Genomic DNA, 16,542 nt, shown 5'->3' with positions numbered 1-16,542 from the left:
CAACTGACCAAAGAGTTTCATGAGCAAAATCTCGTGTTCGTCATGTGACCCGGCCCTGTCTGTGCATGACAACCTCAATCATCATCAGGATAACACGCGTGATCAGCATGTGAACACCTCATTGGATCACAGTTAGTTGTCATGGTGTCGAGGGATAACACGCGTGATCAGTATGTGAACACCTCATTGGATCACAGTTAGTTGTCATGGTGTTGAGGGCCCAATGACCTCTGGGTACTATTGCGCAATTTTTCCATTTTGTGGCGGAGGAAAAAAAAAAAAAAAAAAAAAAGACGACAAAAAAACAAAGGCATTTTATGACTGGGCTACCACAGGTATCCCAGTAAAAAACAAAGGCATTTTATGATTGGGCTACCACAGGTATCCCAGTAATAATTGTCGATTGTGTGTCACGGTATGCGGTCACGCAAGATTTCTTTGTTTTCTTACTATTCAAGTGAAGGGTCAAGGGCCCTCTTCACTCAAACACGTTTAGTCAGCATTCAATTTAACTACTCTTTAATTCGCACGTGAAGAAGAAGTAAATTCCTAAGGAACAGAAAAACGACAAAAAAGCATTAACATATAAGACGGGAAAAATAATTGTGAAGATACCACGAGACAAAAAACCCTATCAAATGCTGAAGGAATGCACAAGAGACAAAACAGTCGTAGGAATGACGCAAAATATGACACACTGCCAAAATGGGCGTGAAACATGAGATGTTGAGGGCTGCGTAATTTGCATAAAGTGCGAAAATAACTGCGTCGAGATGAGACGTGGAAAAACCAAACGAATACGTGTAAATTAACGGGTGTGGAAATATCAGACCCATTTATGAGAAATCAAAAAAATTACACATTCGCCACAAAACCAAGCTCGTCTTTGTATAGTTTGTAGGAATATCGTCAATGCATGTAAATCTTATTTTTAAATAAGTTTATGTTAATTTCTAAATTATGATACATTTAGTTCTTTAAAGTATTTATAGTTGTTACGGAAGCTTGCGTGTCGGTTTTTTCATCAGTTTGGATTTCACCCCTTGATGATGCTATGGACGTAGCAGTAATAATTTAATCACTGGGTTTTTTAGAATTTCCAAGTACATTTTGAAACATGACCAACGTAAAGCGCGCGCTCTGATTGGTCAATTTAGTGCCTACTATTTGCCCATGGGAGTTTGCCGTGACTTGAAGAATACAACGACTAGTTATCGCGCGCTCGTTTTAACCACACGAACATTTTTGGTTCAATAAAAAGATAACTCTTTTGCTACAATGTGTCAATATATGGGTTATTAACAAAGCTGAATATTGGATATTGGCCGAGTTCCTTTTTTTTCTTTTGAAATTTTTACGGACCGTTTTTTACAAAAACAAAAAGAGCACGTGCTTTAAAATCAAAGAGGCCACTGAATCGAGAGCAAAGGAACTGCCAAGTTATTGTGTGGTTCGATTACATAACCTCCTGGTGTATGTGTTTACATACACTAGGAGGAGAAAGGTACTGTCTAGCAAGCTACTCTTAAAAATCGACTCAGAAAAAGGTCAATAAACCCAGTTACACAACTATTGGGAGGAAATTTGATTTCCTAAAGGACACTTTTAATGAACCTTTTTGAAAAATTATTAAATAACTAACGCCTCTTAAGTTTAATTTCTGTCGCACGCACGAATCCAGCCTTCGTGGAGGGAGCGTGACCTCATTTATCGAGAAGCGGCAGGTAATCTTACCTTATATCTTAATGCAGGATCTATTCCACCTCTGGTTCTTTAGAAAATCACATTGTTATTAATAATTGCATTACTCGACCATATTTTTGTTTAACATGCCACAGATAAATATTCACAGCTGTCTGAGAAACCTCAACATCGGTTATATTATGTGGATGTGGGGATTCAGGAGCTGGTAAGGAAAAAAAAGAGCTTCTGAACCACAACAACACTCTTGTACAGTAAAGGGTTATAATAATAAAAAAGGTCTTTATTAAGAATTCATTGCGCAAACAGACGTGCAACAATTTACATGAAGAAATAATGATTAATTGCAATTGCGTTATTTATAAACACAGATTTAAAACGACTTGTCTGGACCTTAGGTAAAATATAATTATGCGACCTACTTCTCAACTGCCGTGTCCTCTGGGGAGGTAAAAGATCCCTCAAGGCAGTGTTCGTGGAAGAGATCCCTCGCCATAATTTCATATCTCTATCATGACGAATATCCAAGATACTATGCCGCTTTAAGCAGGAACCTAACTTATAATACCTGGCAAAGAGCTTATCAATACTACTTAAATATTTACAATAAAAAGCACACCCCCAGACCTCAGACTTTTCGGAAGATCAATGTACACGTAACTAAATGTTCTCGTTAAAGCTATTTCTTTAAAGAAATTGAGCACTATTGATTATCAACCGCCAGTTTTAATATTATTTTTTTTCACCAGCAGAAAAAGAAAAAATCACTCTCACCAATTCACTTCGAAAGCACGCGAACATCGAAAACAAGGTCCATTTGTTCAAAGGGTAGATAAAGCTATCCAACGGATAAACCGCTATCCTACACTAAGAACCACATGATAGCGTTAAACTCCCTTCAAGCAAGCGTGGGCAGATCTATCTAAAACAAAAAATTGGAAAAATTTTGATATCATCAGTTTTGATTAAAATGGAAATGTAAGAGTGTCATGGGTAAATGATCCAAGGCGGTAAGTTTCTGAAGAATCTTTGGGCTACGTCGGTGTGAGAGTATATCAAGGTAATTTTGTATTGTCAACTGAGATGATAACGTAAATTGGCCGCCGTTAAGAGTTTCAAAGCTGACGTTTCGAGCGTTGGCCCTTCATCAGAGCGAATGTTTTCTTAGATAGTTTCATAGATAACCTATTACAATGATTGGTTGGCCTCAAAGAATTTGGAAACTTACCCATCATATCTGTCATCTTTGAGACGACTTCGGAAGCGCTCTCGCCACAAACAGAGGTGCCATGAACTCTAAATTTATATGTGGTGCCTGGAATCAACCCTTCTACTTTCTGTGTTGTTGCCTTTATTGCTTCTATAGTCTGCTCATCTCTGAACGTTTTATTGTAGGACTTTGTTACAGTGTACTTCACCTACACGATTAAGTACAAAAGGCTCCGATATCAAATTACTTCAAATTTATTGTTTCTGTAATTCAAGCCGAATTATAGAATCTACGTTAACTAAAGATGATTCGCATATCTTCCTATCTCTGATAGGAAGTAAGCTTGGACAAATTAAATTATACAAAGTTTTTTTATATAGCAATTTTGAATTTCGAGGAACAGTTAATATTCCGATAAAATTGTGATTTTGACTTTTTGTTTTGATATAAATTATGCGATTTCAAGAATGGTCTTGGGATGGGATTTGAGTAAAGTCAATAGTTTCCAGCTGAAATGATGACTCTGTTCTCATTTTGGGTTACTTGCCTGGTTACTTTTGTTTTTTAAATTGAGTCAAAATATATAAAAAGGACTTCCTTTTTGTAAATATATGACGTTGTGACTAAGATACAATTGGTTTGACTTGGAATCAAGCCATTCACAAGGGTTAAAGTTTCTTGAAAATCTAGCAAAGATAAGAGTTGTTTTTTTCTTTTGAAAAGTAGATTTCATATTGAAACAAAATCCTGCTTATGAAACATATTAAGGAATTCCCTTTGGCATCGTCATTACACATTTATTAGTATCAGCACTAAAAATATGAATATACATAAAACATCTCACACAAACATTAAGTTTGCCTATAGATAGTACTATAGGCACTATCTTATAGATATTTTAATAATTTCATATTTCTTAGTTTTAAATTCTTAATCAGCAGAACCCCGTTGATAACAGTACTTTTGTGTTGAAGGGTTATCCTGGATAAATATTTCGATTATTATTATTATTATTATTATTATTATTATTATTATTATTTCAAGACATGTCTAACTATGTACGGTATACATACTACTTATAATTACATGCGAAATAATTTCTTCCAAAGGGAGCAAATACGGTAATTTTAATCCAACTTACAGCATAGACAATTGTTTCCTTTTTATCATATTGTTTCCACGCCAGGGTAATCTGGTTTGTTCCTGAGTCTGTTACTTTAAACTCCCCTGGTGCGTCAGGTCCTGTAGTGTTATGTTAGAGAACAAAAAAGTAAAAGGAAGGCCTTGTATATTGAAAAAGTTATTGAGTCAGAATAACTTGAGGAAAGAATCTAATCATATGATGGATGTTACAAGTTTTGCTTTTTTAAAAATTGTCAATAATCATAAAATAAACAAAATAATTTTTTTAGTATTTTTTTTCACCAATCATGTCACAAACCAATACAATTTTCATAATAACCTCATCAAACTCACTTGATGTTTCCAGTTCCAAAGGTTCGCCATAAGGTCCAGGCCCTTCTGCTGTGTAAGCTCGAACAGAGACATTATATTTAACACAAAGTTCCAAGTCAGACAGGACAACATATGTCACCGACGTATTGACAGAGGGGCTGTTAATGACAGATCGTTTGCGCAAATTTCCTTTCCTCAAGAAGACGGCCTTGACTTCATACAAAATAACTTTTCCGTGACTCTTTTCTCTTGGTAGAGGTTCCCATGAAATGTTAAAAGTCGTCTTGTCCACTGGGGAGAGTGAAAGAGGTTCTGGGCCACCACTTGGTGCTAAGAAATAGAGTAAAAAACCTCTAACTTATCAGAGGACAGCACTACTTATTTTTAGAAAAAAACGTTGAAGTGTTCTATTCACAAAGGGGAAATATTTTCACCACGATCTGGAGAAAAATACAAAGAATTTACGATAAACTTAACTCACAGTTTAACCTCTGTCACCCAAAAATGTACCAGGACAAGTCTAAAATCTAAGATATTTCCTTTCCACAAGTGATAGCTGAACAATAAGGATTATTTAAGTCTTCAATTAACAAAGAACAATAATTTTTGTTAATTGCTCACAGCAAATGGCAATCACTTATCCTAAGTTGCTCATTTTCAACAATCCTCATCTTACTTCCTGATTTGTTTTATTCTTTCATTTATGTAAATTAGTGTTGGCGAATCATCTTTAGATTTTTTGCACTATTGGTACTATATTCAGTTAAGATAGAGGCATAAATACTTTATCCAATTGCCACTTTTTCCCCTACTTTTGTGTTTATTCCAATTAATGAAAAGGAGTAACCAACTAGTTTAGCCATTAAGTTACTTTGGGTGACCAGCTACTGTTTGTTCTTTGAATTAACACAATGTATAAAAATTTATTTTAGTGTGGTAAAAGTAACATGGTTTTTTTTCTTGTTTTTAAGAAAAGAAGTCATTTCAAGATATGAAAGTGAAGTTTACCGTATCCCTTTGTAGTTACAGTAATTGTCCTATTTGGTCCATGTTCAATAGTCACAGTTCTAACATTAAATGTTTATGTATAAGCAGGAACAGGTGTTTTATAGTCAAACTCTTCAAACCATGAACACCTGACATACTGTCAGTATATGTTTGGAATGTTTGTTGTATCGACATCAAATTTTTGTTGACCCTGCAATGATTCACCAGCATTTGTATTTTGTTGAAGGAAGTCAAAGAAGTGCTTTGTAATCTAGCAAGGGAAACGAAAGCCATCTTGGCCTATGCAGTATACAAATTGTGCATAAACTGTTTTAAGATACCAATATAAATAACGGTAAAAGCGAACGATAAAATCCGACGTTTCGGAGTAGTCATGACTCCATTATCAAGGTAAAAGTTTAAAACATGCAAATAACAGAATTTAAGCGATGTGGCGCGAAAAATTAACATAACAGGTGCGAAGATTATACAAATACTTTCGCACGAATAGAGTCCGATTGCACGTTCAGGTTTGGCTTTAAAGTTCCTATACGAAGCATTTCGTACAATAAGCAGTCAAATTTGTTCCTGCACTTCTTAAGAACTTCGAAGCATTTCAGTAGGTCCTGAGGGATCGTCCCGTGTACGTTCTTGCAATGTTTGGCAATGGCTGAGGACTGTTGTTTATGTCCTTTTACACGATTGTGTAAATGTCCGCGTGTGTATCCTATATAACCTGCATCGCACAGGTCACATTGGTATTTATAAACAACACACTGTTCATTTACGATCGATGGCTTTGCTTCTTTCACATTCAGTTCTTGATCAATTTTTCGGCTGACAAATACAGGCTGGATGTTGGTGTTCACTTTTAGGCTCAGATCCTTGAGTTGTCCTTTCACAAAATTTGCTGAAGTTTGGTCTTTAAATGGTAGAACCACTCGAAAAAAGGTTGGGCATCCAGTTACTGAACCGATCGCCTCAAATAGAGACAAAGGTGTACGTAAAACCCACGAATTCAAGTCTCCTCTTACATTACCAAAGTCACGTTGACAATCGGTACAAACAGGGTTTACTCCGAACTATGCTGGGTCGAGCACATCGTTTATCTTCTTCTTGGTCACACTTCTCAGACGAATGTGACCGATTGAAGACAGTATTCTCGCGTTTAAAGTACCCCAAACACCTCGTCGACTCTGCCACCAAAAATTTCGTTGACTCAAAGGTTTGTGACCAGCAGCGACCATTATTACCAACTAAAGAGACGGACGACACAATTCGAGTGGCTCTACCATTTAAAGACCAAACCTCAGCAAATTTTGTGAAAGGACAACTCAAGGATCTGAGCCTAAAAGTGAACACCAACATCCAGCCCGTATTTGTCAGCCGAAAAATTGATCAAGAACTGAATGTGAAAGAAGCAAAGCCATCGATCGTAAATGAACAGTGTGTTGTTTATAAATACCAATGTGACCTGTGCGATGCAGGTTATATAGGATACACACGCGGACATTTACACAATCGTGTAAAAGGACATAAACAACAGTCCTCAGCCATTGCCAAACATTGCAAGAACGTACACGGGACGATCCCTCAGGACCTACTGAAATGCTTCGAAGTTCTTAAGAAGTGCAGGAACAAATTTGACTGCTTATTGTACGAAATGCTTCATATAAGAACTTTAAAGCCAAACCTGAACGTGCAATCGGACTCTATTCGTGCGAAAGTATTTGTATAATCTTCGCACCTATTATGTTAATTTTTCGCGCCACATCGCTTAAATTCTGTTATTTGCATGTTTTAAACTTTTACCTTGATAATGGAGTCACGACTACTCCGAAACGTCGGATTTTATCGTTCGTTTTTACCGTTTTATCTTTTAAGAAATCTCTCTTAATACGAATATAAATAACATGAGAGAAAATTAAAAACAGTTCAGTCTACTTCAAACCAGGAGTAAATTGCAGTGGCATTTTCCTAAAAATTTTGTTTGAATGTTAAAAAATAGACTACATAACATAACCATATGATAAGAACTACTTGGCTTAACAGGTATGTATAGCTTCCACCTAATACTGATCATAACATGGGGAACAATACTTCGGATACAAATATTAATAGTTCCATTTTTATATGATTTTGCAAGACCCAAACTACTTTTTGGAATCATTGGAATCAGATTGAAAACTATCATGGTAACAATCTGAACAACACCAAAACTTCATTGCCAGAAATCGCATGACACTCAGAATAATGAAAATTCCTTGGAAGCATCAATTGGAGTATCAAAAAATTATCTTACAAAAACTAACGTTTGAAGAGATTTTCCATCATTTTCTTCACTTGAATAAAAAATAACAGAAGAACAGCCATTAAGAACGACGGGGTTTTGTGACAGTTCATGATTTTATAAGGGTCAAGGGTTAAAAGAAAGAAGACTGGATCAAGACAGAGAACTAATATCTAAGTTTTTTTTCTTACTTCAAGTGTCTAAAATGAAAAAGAAGGGAACAAATGATTGGGACATACGTTGACATCTTGTCAATGAAGAGTTCAACTTCAATACGCTTTGACTCATCTGTTATATGCTGCATCAATCCTGGTCCTGCAGAGCCTTTCTCTTGATAGAACAATTTAAATCCTTTGATTATTCCATTTCTGGAATTTGCTGGCGGTAACTGCCAGGATGCTGTAATACTAGTAGAAGAGGATGCAGTCAGATTAAAGCCACTAGGAGGCTTTGAAGGAGCTGTAATAAGGAAGATACATCTATGTTAGGAGAATAATCATAATAATTTCTAAATCATATTTATTACATCATGAAGATATCATTTCATCATTACCTTTCCTTCATCATTAAGCAGAAATCTTTTCAGGGTGCTTAATTATTCAAATATGTTGAGAAAAATTAGCATTTTGTACATGATGTACCCAGTTAAATTCTGGTACATTTTCAAAACATGTTATTCAAAATAAGCTAATTTAATTGCCATATAATCTGTTTTGAGACAACATTTTTGAAAGAAAGGGTATCTGATGACATTTCACCTCTATTGTTAAAATCTCTCCTTGGGTAGAAAAAAAAATGGATTTAGAAATGGATGAGGTTCCAAAAAAAGATGGTCATGGATCGTCATCCATAAATTAGTATCAACCTCTTACACAAAATAGGTGCACCCTTGGGGTCTAAATACATATGGAAGGCTGCTAATAAAAAAAACAATCAGAATCACCAACATCTTCCCGCATGGATAATTTTTATGAGCAAATTGAAATGCTATAATTGCTAATCAAGATGCAATCATTTGGTTAGTTATGTTGAAATAGTTTCCTGTATACTATAATTAAGTCATAGTCTTTCCCCTCACAAAACTCTGGTTACATATCTATTTTCAATATTCTCTTAATAACCCTTCAGAAGAGAGGACATATCTAGCCTTTGATTAAATCACAAATGACAACTCTTACCATCCTCTTATGTTCCATTAACAACCACAGAGCTGTTTTTTCCATCACCAGCAGAAGTGAAGGCCAACACTTCAAATTCATATTCTGTGTACTTATCAAGCCCATCAACAACTTTGTTTAAAACTGCTGCACTTTTAATAAGAAGGACAGTTCCTGGCCCTGAAGAACTTCTCTTTTTGTAAAACAATTTAAAGCCATTGATTATTCCATTTGTAGAATTTTCAGCTGGTATTTGCCAGGATGCTCCAACACTGGTAGAAGAGGTTGCACTAACAATAAAGTTAGATGGAGATTGTGAAGGAACTGCAATTGGACAGTGTTTTGATCAGTATGCTTATTTGTAAAAAAAATCTAAATTCTTAATGTAAAATCTCTACTTTTCCATTCAAATTCATTGCTTCTATGTTTTGAAAGTTTTTATATAGTAAATAATTGAATCAATCAAAAGTAACTGCATGGATATTTTTTCTTAAGCTCACTTGTTGTAAAATCTTCACCTGTCAACTCAAATTTATTGCTATTATGTTTTGAAAGTTTTGATAGAGTAAATTATCGATTTAATCCAAGGTAACAACATGGTTATTTATTCCTTTGGTCACCTACTCAACTGCACACGCTTGACAACATACAACAAACCATAAACACAGCAATGAGATTATCATTCTTCCCAATCTGTCACATACCATCTTCCATTGTCCTTTCCACCTCAACAGAACTATTTGGTCCATCACCATCAGAAGTAAAAGCCAGGACTTGAAATTCATATTCTGTGTACTTATCAAGCCCTACAACATTTCTACTCAATGTCGATTCCCCACTTATAGTCAAGGTTGTTATTGACAAACCCGAAACTTTCTTTGTGTAAAACAATTAAAACCCTTTAATAGTTGCATGTCTGGCATAGACTGGTGGTAGCTGCCAGGAAGCTGCAATGCTGGTAGAAGACGTTGCAGTCAGATTGAAGACAGTAGAAGGCTGTGATGGAACTGAAATAGACACAATGAGATGCACAATGTATGCTTCCATGCTTAGCAGATAAGTAATGTGAAATTTATCAACGATACACATGTATCTGAATAACACTTCATTTAGCAATGCAGAACTTCATTGTCCATCATATGTAGCAATTTATTGTACAATAATGCAACAGAATTAAACTGTATCTTTCTTTTCCAAAACCCTGCTATGGGAGGCATTTATATTTTTGTACAACTACAATCATACCCTTGCGAACTGAATTCCCAGTTTTCTGGGAATTCCTAGGAATTCCTAGGAATTCTCAAAAATTCCCAATTATGCAAATGACCCTTGCAAACCGAATTCCCAGTTTTCTGGGAATTTCTGGGAATTCCTAGGAATTCCTAGGAATTCTCAAAAATTCCCAACTATGCAAATTAACTCTGATTTAAAAAGCTTGGAATTACTGGGAATTTCTGGCAAAGGAAGACTCCAGTTTTGTGAGGACTTGGAATCCCTAGGAATTCCTAGGAATTCTCAGCTTTACAAACTACCTATAATTTAAGAAGTGTGGAACTCTTGGGAATTTCTGGGAATTGAATTTGAGGCAATTTTAATACCCTGAGGTCCACATAAATTCTAAGAAATTATCAATACCTTGAATGTGAAGGTTTTAAGAAAAAGAGTAATTTCAGAGGCTTAAAACTTTGGCTCAATAAAAGGTAGGCTATACAAAACTTACCAAGAGATATACATACATGTACATGTTTATAACTTAAAGATCATGAAATTTATTACTCAAACTAAGTTTTAGTAAATCTTGACATTAATATGGATTTTCTCATGAACCAGCTGTCAGTTATGTTAAATGGAAATTGCCAACTTCCACAATAATTAACAATAATTACATTGTTATCTTACTTCCCTAACCTACATTACTGGTTGCCTTTGTTAGAAAACCTTGGAACAGTCAAGCTCAGTTGCCTCAAACGCTGTCAGACTTTTTGTTGACAATACTTTTAGTAGAAATTTCATGCCTTAGACAAACAAATTCAACACCTAATTAATCTTTCTTTTTTCATGATTGTTGTTGCTGCTTTTTTTTCTCAGTTTTTTTGCTCTATTTTCATGACTAATTGCTGTAATTTGTTTTGCTGTTTTTATTCTTACAAAACATTTTTGTAAGAAAAGGGGAACATTGACTACCTCTGTCTTGTCTGCATGCCAAATGTTTGCAAAGTGTGTGGATGATCCACAAGTATTGGAACTCTTACAAAAATGTTTTGTATATGTTCCAATACTTGTGGATCATCCACACACTTTGCAAACATTTGGCATGCAGACAAGACAGAGGTAGTCAATGTTCCCTTAGAGGAAAAACACCTTTTATATGATGTCTTCAATTTACTTTATTTGAAACTCTGATCTGAAAATATTTGTCAACAAGACTTGTTAGTAGTGAGAAGTACCAACCAAGTTTCCTTTCATAACTTAATTTCTTAAATGTCCCAATCACTGGATCTCCCAAAAAAATATTACATCTTTTTATTTTTGGTGCAAATTGCAAGTCCTTCTTTATATAAAAATGAAAAGTGATAGTCACACTTCAATAATAACAGCTCTTAAGTTTACTTGTTGTTCTTCTCTGTCTGTCAGCTATCAACAAGATTGTTTTATACTTCAGGCAGTGCATAACTATTTGTGGACTAGAGTTCCAACGCACCTCTGTAATCGCATATAGCTACTCCTGTCTCTTGTACAAATGTTTCTCCTTTGTAAGACGCACTCTACTCTGTTGTCAATACTGCTTTAAGTTCATTGGAAACGACTGACTGAGGAATCGAGATGGCGGTGTTGGAACGTGTTGCTGAACGCTTGCTACGGTCAAGCTTTGTAGATTTAGGTACTGGTACACTGGGATCATCTATGTATCTCTTATACTTCCGAATGTGGTTTCCTTCTTTTATAAGTATGAGGGTAAAAGACGATTTGTAGTCGCATTCAAAACTGTGATTGGCTTGTGTTATTTCTCACCTTGGCCATTAACACAACTCAAGTGAGTTTCGAGTCCTTGTTTCCTCGACAACTTTCGGCCACAAATCGTGCATTTGTAATACGATCGATTCTTTTCGATTATTTCTACATAGAGTGAGCTCACATCTTTATTTGTATCACCAAGCTATCCATCTTCTGGAAGCAGAGAACCGGTCGGAGAAGTCAGAATAAAGTTAGGCGCTTCTCTTAACACTGCAATCGGCAAGCCAGCGGATTCACTTTGCTAGCCAATGACAAGTCCTAAAAGATCCACGTGATCATGCCCGTGATCGGAAACAAAGAAGACTCCATTTGGCGCTCATCTTTGAATGTACTTTGGATCGGTTGATCGCTTTTCTCAACTGTTTTGCTTAATATAACATTTCTAAAGATAGCTTTTATTGTGGTTCAATGGGAAACGAGAATAGCGTGAGTGTTGTAAAAGAAAAGAAAGTCGTTGGCGCCGTGGAGTTAAAAGAAGGGACAACAGTTGACATATTGAAAGTGAAATGTGATCATCGCAGTAAATTTCCAATTTAAGCAATTGGAAAGAAGAAGCCTGAAAAAAATCAGGGCTTCAACGGGATTCGAACCCGTGACCTCCGCGGAGGTCACGGGTTCGAATCCCGTTGAAGCCCTGATTTTTTTCAGGCTTCTTCTTTCCAATTGCTTAAATTGGAAATTTACTGCGATGATCACATTTCACTTTCATCTACAACCGCAGTACAAATATGAATTATTTCATGTAAACTCCACAGTTGACATATTGACTGGTACAAACAAGGGTCGAGTGGCCATCTGTAAAGCTACGATTTTGAAAGTTTGTGGTGAGTAAAAATTGCGATATTCGTTACGTGATCAAAATCTTATAAAAGAATAGATGTAGCGGGTTGAATTAAGCTTACGTAACGCTCGGCGCAACTGAAACTAGAATAATTCTGAGAATCGAATCGGTCACTTGCATGCCGCAGTTTCTTAAGCTTATACTTTACAATGAAATAAACCTATCAGTAAGGTTTCAAGATTCCTCTAGTCACGTTTGGGAACATTCAAGATTCATAATAGGAACTGTTATTAAACAAACCTTAGTACATAAAGAAGCCCTCCTTGGTAAAAACAAAATAATGTATTCAGCCCTTTTTTAGTAAAATCCATGAGAGAGATGTACTAACTCCAATATAAAAGTCACTCAATATAACAGAGATTTCTCAATTTGAGAATCCAATGAATGCCCTTTTCCTCATAGCCATCTTAAAAGCCTGGTCTGAGCTTTAAATATACATATTTTAATATATTATTTTTTTTCAAATTCAGATGTCAAGGAATCCAGATACAAAATATCCAAGGTTCTTGTTGACAACCTCATTCAAGGCCAACTCATTGTGAGCCCAGGAAAAAAAATACAAACAGTACAAACAGCAGCTAAGGTTGCAGTTTAGGATAACTTCATTCTAATTTATTGTTACAGTTACAACAAGATTTTAATCAAAAAATCAATTTTATTTGTCTGTAATTAGCCCCTTCACTCCCAAGAGTGCTTGGTTTTCAAATATAACTTAAGATTTTAAGCAAATGAAGATCATCATTTATGGAAAAGAATCAACAGATTTTATTCACAATTTGTGTCAAACCAAATTTAATGATTGATTAGAACTATTTTATATGAATAGCTGTAATTGAGGATTAATCCGTATGAAGTTTTCAAGAAAAGAAAAATAAATCAAATTCCATCCTAACATTACCACACATTGATGTTATTTAATCAAAAATATTTTACATGTAAGCCTTAATTAAGCTTCTAAGTAAATTTCATTGAATACTTGAATTTTAGCTGGGTTTTTTTTAATTTAAAGTATTTATTTTATATCATTAGCCTCAAATTTTTGCTTAAAATTCCCAGTAATTCTTAAACATTCCCAAAAATTCCCAAAAATTCCCAGAAATTCCCAGAAATTCCTAGAAATTTTTTAGATTTACAGCTTTTCAGGGAAAGTCATTGGTTCTCTGAGTTGGAATTCCTAGGAATTCCTAGGAATTCCTAGGAATTCCAAGTCCTGTTGGCTATAAACTTGGAATTTCTGGGAATTTCTGGGAATTTCTGGGAATTTCTGGGAATTTCTGGGAATTTCTAGGAATTTCTAGGTTTTTAGAACCAGAGTTGTTATGGTTGGGAATTCCTAGGAATTCCTAGGAATTCCCAGTCCGAATTTACCGTGAAAATTCACACCTTTATTCCTAGGAATTCCTAGGAAAATCCTAGGAATTCCTAGGAATTCCAAAAGCCATTTCGCAGGGGTAACTGTTCTGTTAATTGTCCAATCTCACCTTAATTTACCTGACAATTAGCTATCATGACTTCAGTTTGTAATCTGAGGGGCAAAAATGAGAACAAATAACTACCTTAAGTGAAAACTATTCCATAAGCCTCCACTCTCAGAACCTTGAACACATTATACTTTGTTGGCACAAAGCGTATAAACTTTGCACTTGCAAATTCCTTTAGACTGTTTTTCACTGTGTCAGTTTTACCTGAAATTCCTGGAAAGGCCTGTTATACAAAAAGTGGTATTGGTGTGTTGAGACTTGCCATAGTTAATGGTTTACTGTAATTTGCAAAATGAGATAAAATTATTTAAAAATTTGTAAAATGAAAATCTGTACCTTGCAAAATGAAAATGAAATTGGCAAAAAGAACACCAAATGAGAATCTGTACCGTGCAGAATGGAAATCTGCTATCTGTAGGTTAAGTGCATATATCCTTAGTTGAAAACTAAAGAGCTTGATATAGTTGAGCTAGTCATTTCAAGAACACCAGGGGATTGTGCCTTAGGAAATGCCATAGGTTAGGTTAGATAATGACTGTCAGAGAGATTTGGACCACTTCATTCTTGATCTCTAAATTTTAAGGTATTTTTTTAAGAAAGTGTGATTGCACAGTTAGAATTGGTCCGTGTTTGCTACATCTTTGTACACTCATACTCCTATCAAAACATATATTTAACTCATAGACTACAAGGTGTTTGGTGGGTGTACTCCATATTGACCCTTAAATGTACATGTAATTGATTATAGTAAATGTCACCATTAATTCTTGAAAGTAATGTTGATATGGTTTGTAAGTGACATAAGTATATTATGGGCAATGTTAGCATTGGTGAATATTGTAAGTATTCTATGACATTAATAAGCAAATCTGTCGTTGCTGTGAGTAGTTTTGTACCACAAGTGCTAATTTTTGTATGTTACGAATACTTGTATATGAGAGCATAACAAACCAACCTTGTGAATACAGGACATTTCGCACAAAAGACTTTTCGCACAAGTCTTTTAGCACAAGTTTTGGAACGTTCGCACAATTCTTAGTGGTCATTTTGCACAACAGTTATAAGTGTGAAACATCAATATAAAAGGTATACTAATTGATACTGATAAGATATCTCACCTTCACATGTCACTTTCATTAAGATTCAACGGCGAGAACGTAGACATTTATTTACGTGATAACTTCAACTAGATCGAAACGCTTGTGAACACGATCACTATTCTTACTTGAAGAAAGGAACAAATCTTTCTCTCTATGAAAATGTAAAGAACTCCCCATTCGAACGATTACTTCTTTTGCTTTTCCTTTGTTAAACGAAAAACCTTTTTGTTTTGACAGTACATCATCCACTACAGACAAACGAACATGACAACCCAACGCTAAGGACGCCATGTTGATTTCGAAAGTAACTGTCATCAATCCTCCCTCCGCTGAAGTCAAAGTAAAAACCTGCAAACTGTTTCACTTTTTATTTAAAAGGAGAAAAGACCTATTTACAAAATTTCTGTGTAAATACATAAAATTCAAGTTCACGGCCATGTTACCCGACGAATCATGTAAATTTTAACTCGCTACTCGGTCAAGGTGAAATGTCTAATCAGTATCAATCAGTATACCTTTTATATTGATGTTTCTCACTTATGATTATTGTGCGAAATGACCACTAAGAATTGTGCGAACGGTCTAAAACTTGTGCTAAAAGACTTGTGCGAAAAGTCTTTTGTGCGAAATGACTGGTTACCAACCCTGTCAGTTTTAATTTCTTCATAAGGGGAAAAGGTGATACCACTGAAAGAAAATCTCAGTTTGTACTCTGTGGTCCATTCTTGAGCATCTGGTGATTAGGTTGGTGGATTTCCTTGAGTAGCTACAGCACAGATAACATACTCATGGAGCAGGCCAATTTGTAGGTAATCATCAGGATCAGTAGTAGTCTTAGGTTCCCATGCCCTTTTTCCATTAAGACGACCATATTTAGCTGCATATATGGCTTTAAATATTGAACTGGCAGAGAAACTGTCATCTGGAATTCTACCACCACTGGCCAAACCAATTGCCTGTGAATCACATGCTGCAAGGTAAAAATTGAAAGATTACTTTCATATCTTTGCATATTTCATGTATGTTTCCAATACAATTCATTTAATAGACTTTTAAACAATATGTAAGATACTATTACAGAAATACAGATAAAGAGTGATGGAAAAGTATGAGAAAATATGCAAAATAACCAAATGAATGCTGCAATCTGTCTGGAAATACACTATAAATGCAACCTAAGTGTTGTGTCGGACTTAAAGACTGCATCGATGCCTTGTTGTGGTAGGCAACAGTAAAGAGGCCCTGATACACCTTTTACATAGGGCAAAACCGCTGTGGACTTGAACTGCCTCACATGCTCTTTGT

General features: G+C 35.4%; 3 protein-coding genes across 3 annotated transcripts; 1 reads left to right on the top strand and 2 right to left on the bottom strand.

The window, feature by feature from the left end:
• Positions 1 to 2,458: 2,458 nt before the first annotated feature.
• On the bottom strand, positions 2,459 to 5,509 carry LOC149037125 (contactin-3-like). Its single transcript, XM_089188402.1, has 5 exons — positions 5,494 to 5,509; positions 4,388 to 4,723; positions 4,053 to 4,153; positions 2,930 to 3,119; positions 2,459 to 2,623 (listed from the first exon to the last, which is right to left on the bottom strand). The coding sequence occupies exons 1-5, from the start codon at positions 5,507 to 5,509 to the stop codon at positions 2,589 to 2,591; spliced, it is 678 nt and encodes a 225-aa protein (XP_089044528.1). The 3' UTR covers positions 2,459 to 2,588.
• An 866-nt stretch (positions 5,510 to 6,375) lies between these two features.
• Positions 6,376 to 7,167, top strand: LOC149037124 (uncharacterized). The gene has a single exon (XM_089186937.1). It carries the CDS (start codon positions 6,438 to 6,440, stop codon positions 7,089 to 7,091), a length of 654 nt encoding a protein of 217 aa, XP_089043063.1. The 5' UTR covers positions 6,376 to 6,437; the 3' UTR covers positions 7,092 to 7,167.
• A 1,534-nt stretch (positions 7,168 to 8,701) lies between these two features.
• LOC149037123 (neogenin-like) lies at positions 8,702 to 9,633 on the bottom strand. The gene is made up of 2 exons (XM_089186950.1): positions 9,505 to 9,633; positions 8,702 to 9,124 (listed from the first exon to the last, which is right to left on the bottom strand). Exons 1-2 carry the CDS (start codon positions 9,512 to 9,514, stop codon positions 8,829 to 8,831), a joined length of 306 nt encoding a protein of 101 aa, XP_089043076.1. The 5' UTR covers positions 9,515 to 9,633; the 3' UTR covers positions 8,702 to 8,828.
• Between the last annotated feature and the right edge of the window lie 6,909 nt (positions 9,634 to 16,542).

Source organism: Pocillopora damicornis, chromosome 11 (assembly GCF_964200805.1).
Source record: "Pocillopora damicornis chromosome 11, jaPocDami1.2, whole genome shotgun sequence".
In the NCBI taxonomy this organism is placed as follows: Eukaryota; Metazoa; Cnidaria; class Anthozoa; order Scleractinia; family Pocilloporidae; genus Pocillopora; species Pocillopora damicornis.
This window is presented reverse-complemented; position numbering and strand designations above follow the sequence as displayed.

Bases quoted from the DNA above. Each gene is read 5' to 3' on its own strand.
- LOC149037124 (XM_089186937.1), top strand. From the start codon at position 6,438: ATGCTGGGTCGAGCACATCGTTTATCTTCTTCTTGGTCACACTTCTCA.
- LOC149037125 (XM_089188402.1), bottom strand. The intron at 3,120-4,052 runs GTAAGTTGGATT...TTAATCGTGTAG, and splicing joins AGGAAACAATTGTCTATGCT to GTGAAGTACACTGTAACAAA. The intron at 2,624-2,929 runs GTAAGTTTCCAA...TTTTTGTTTTAG, and splicing joins AAAGATGACAGATATGATGG to ATAGATCTGCCCACGCTTGC.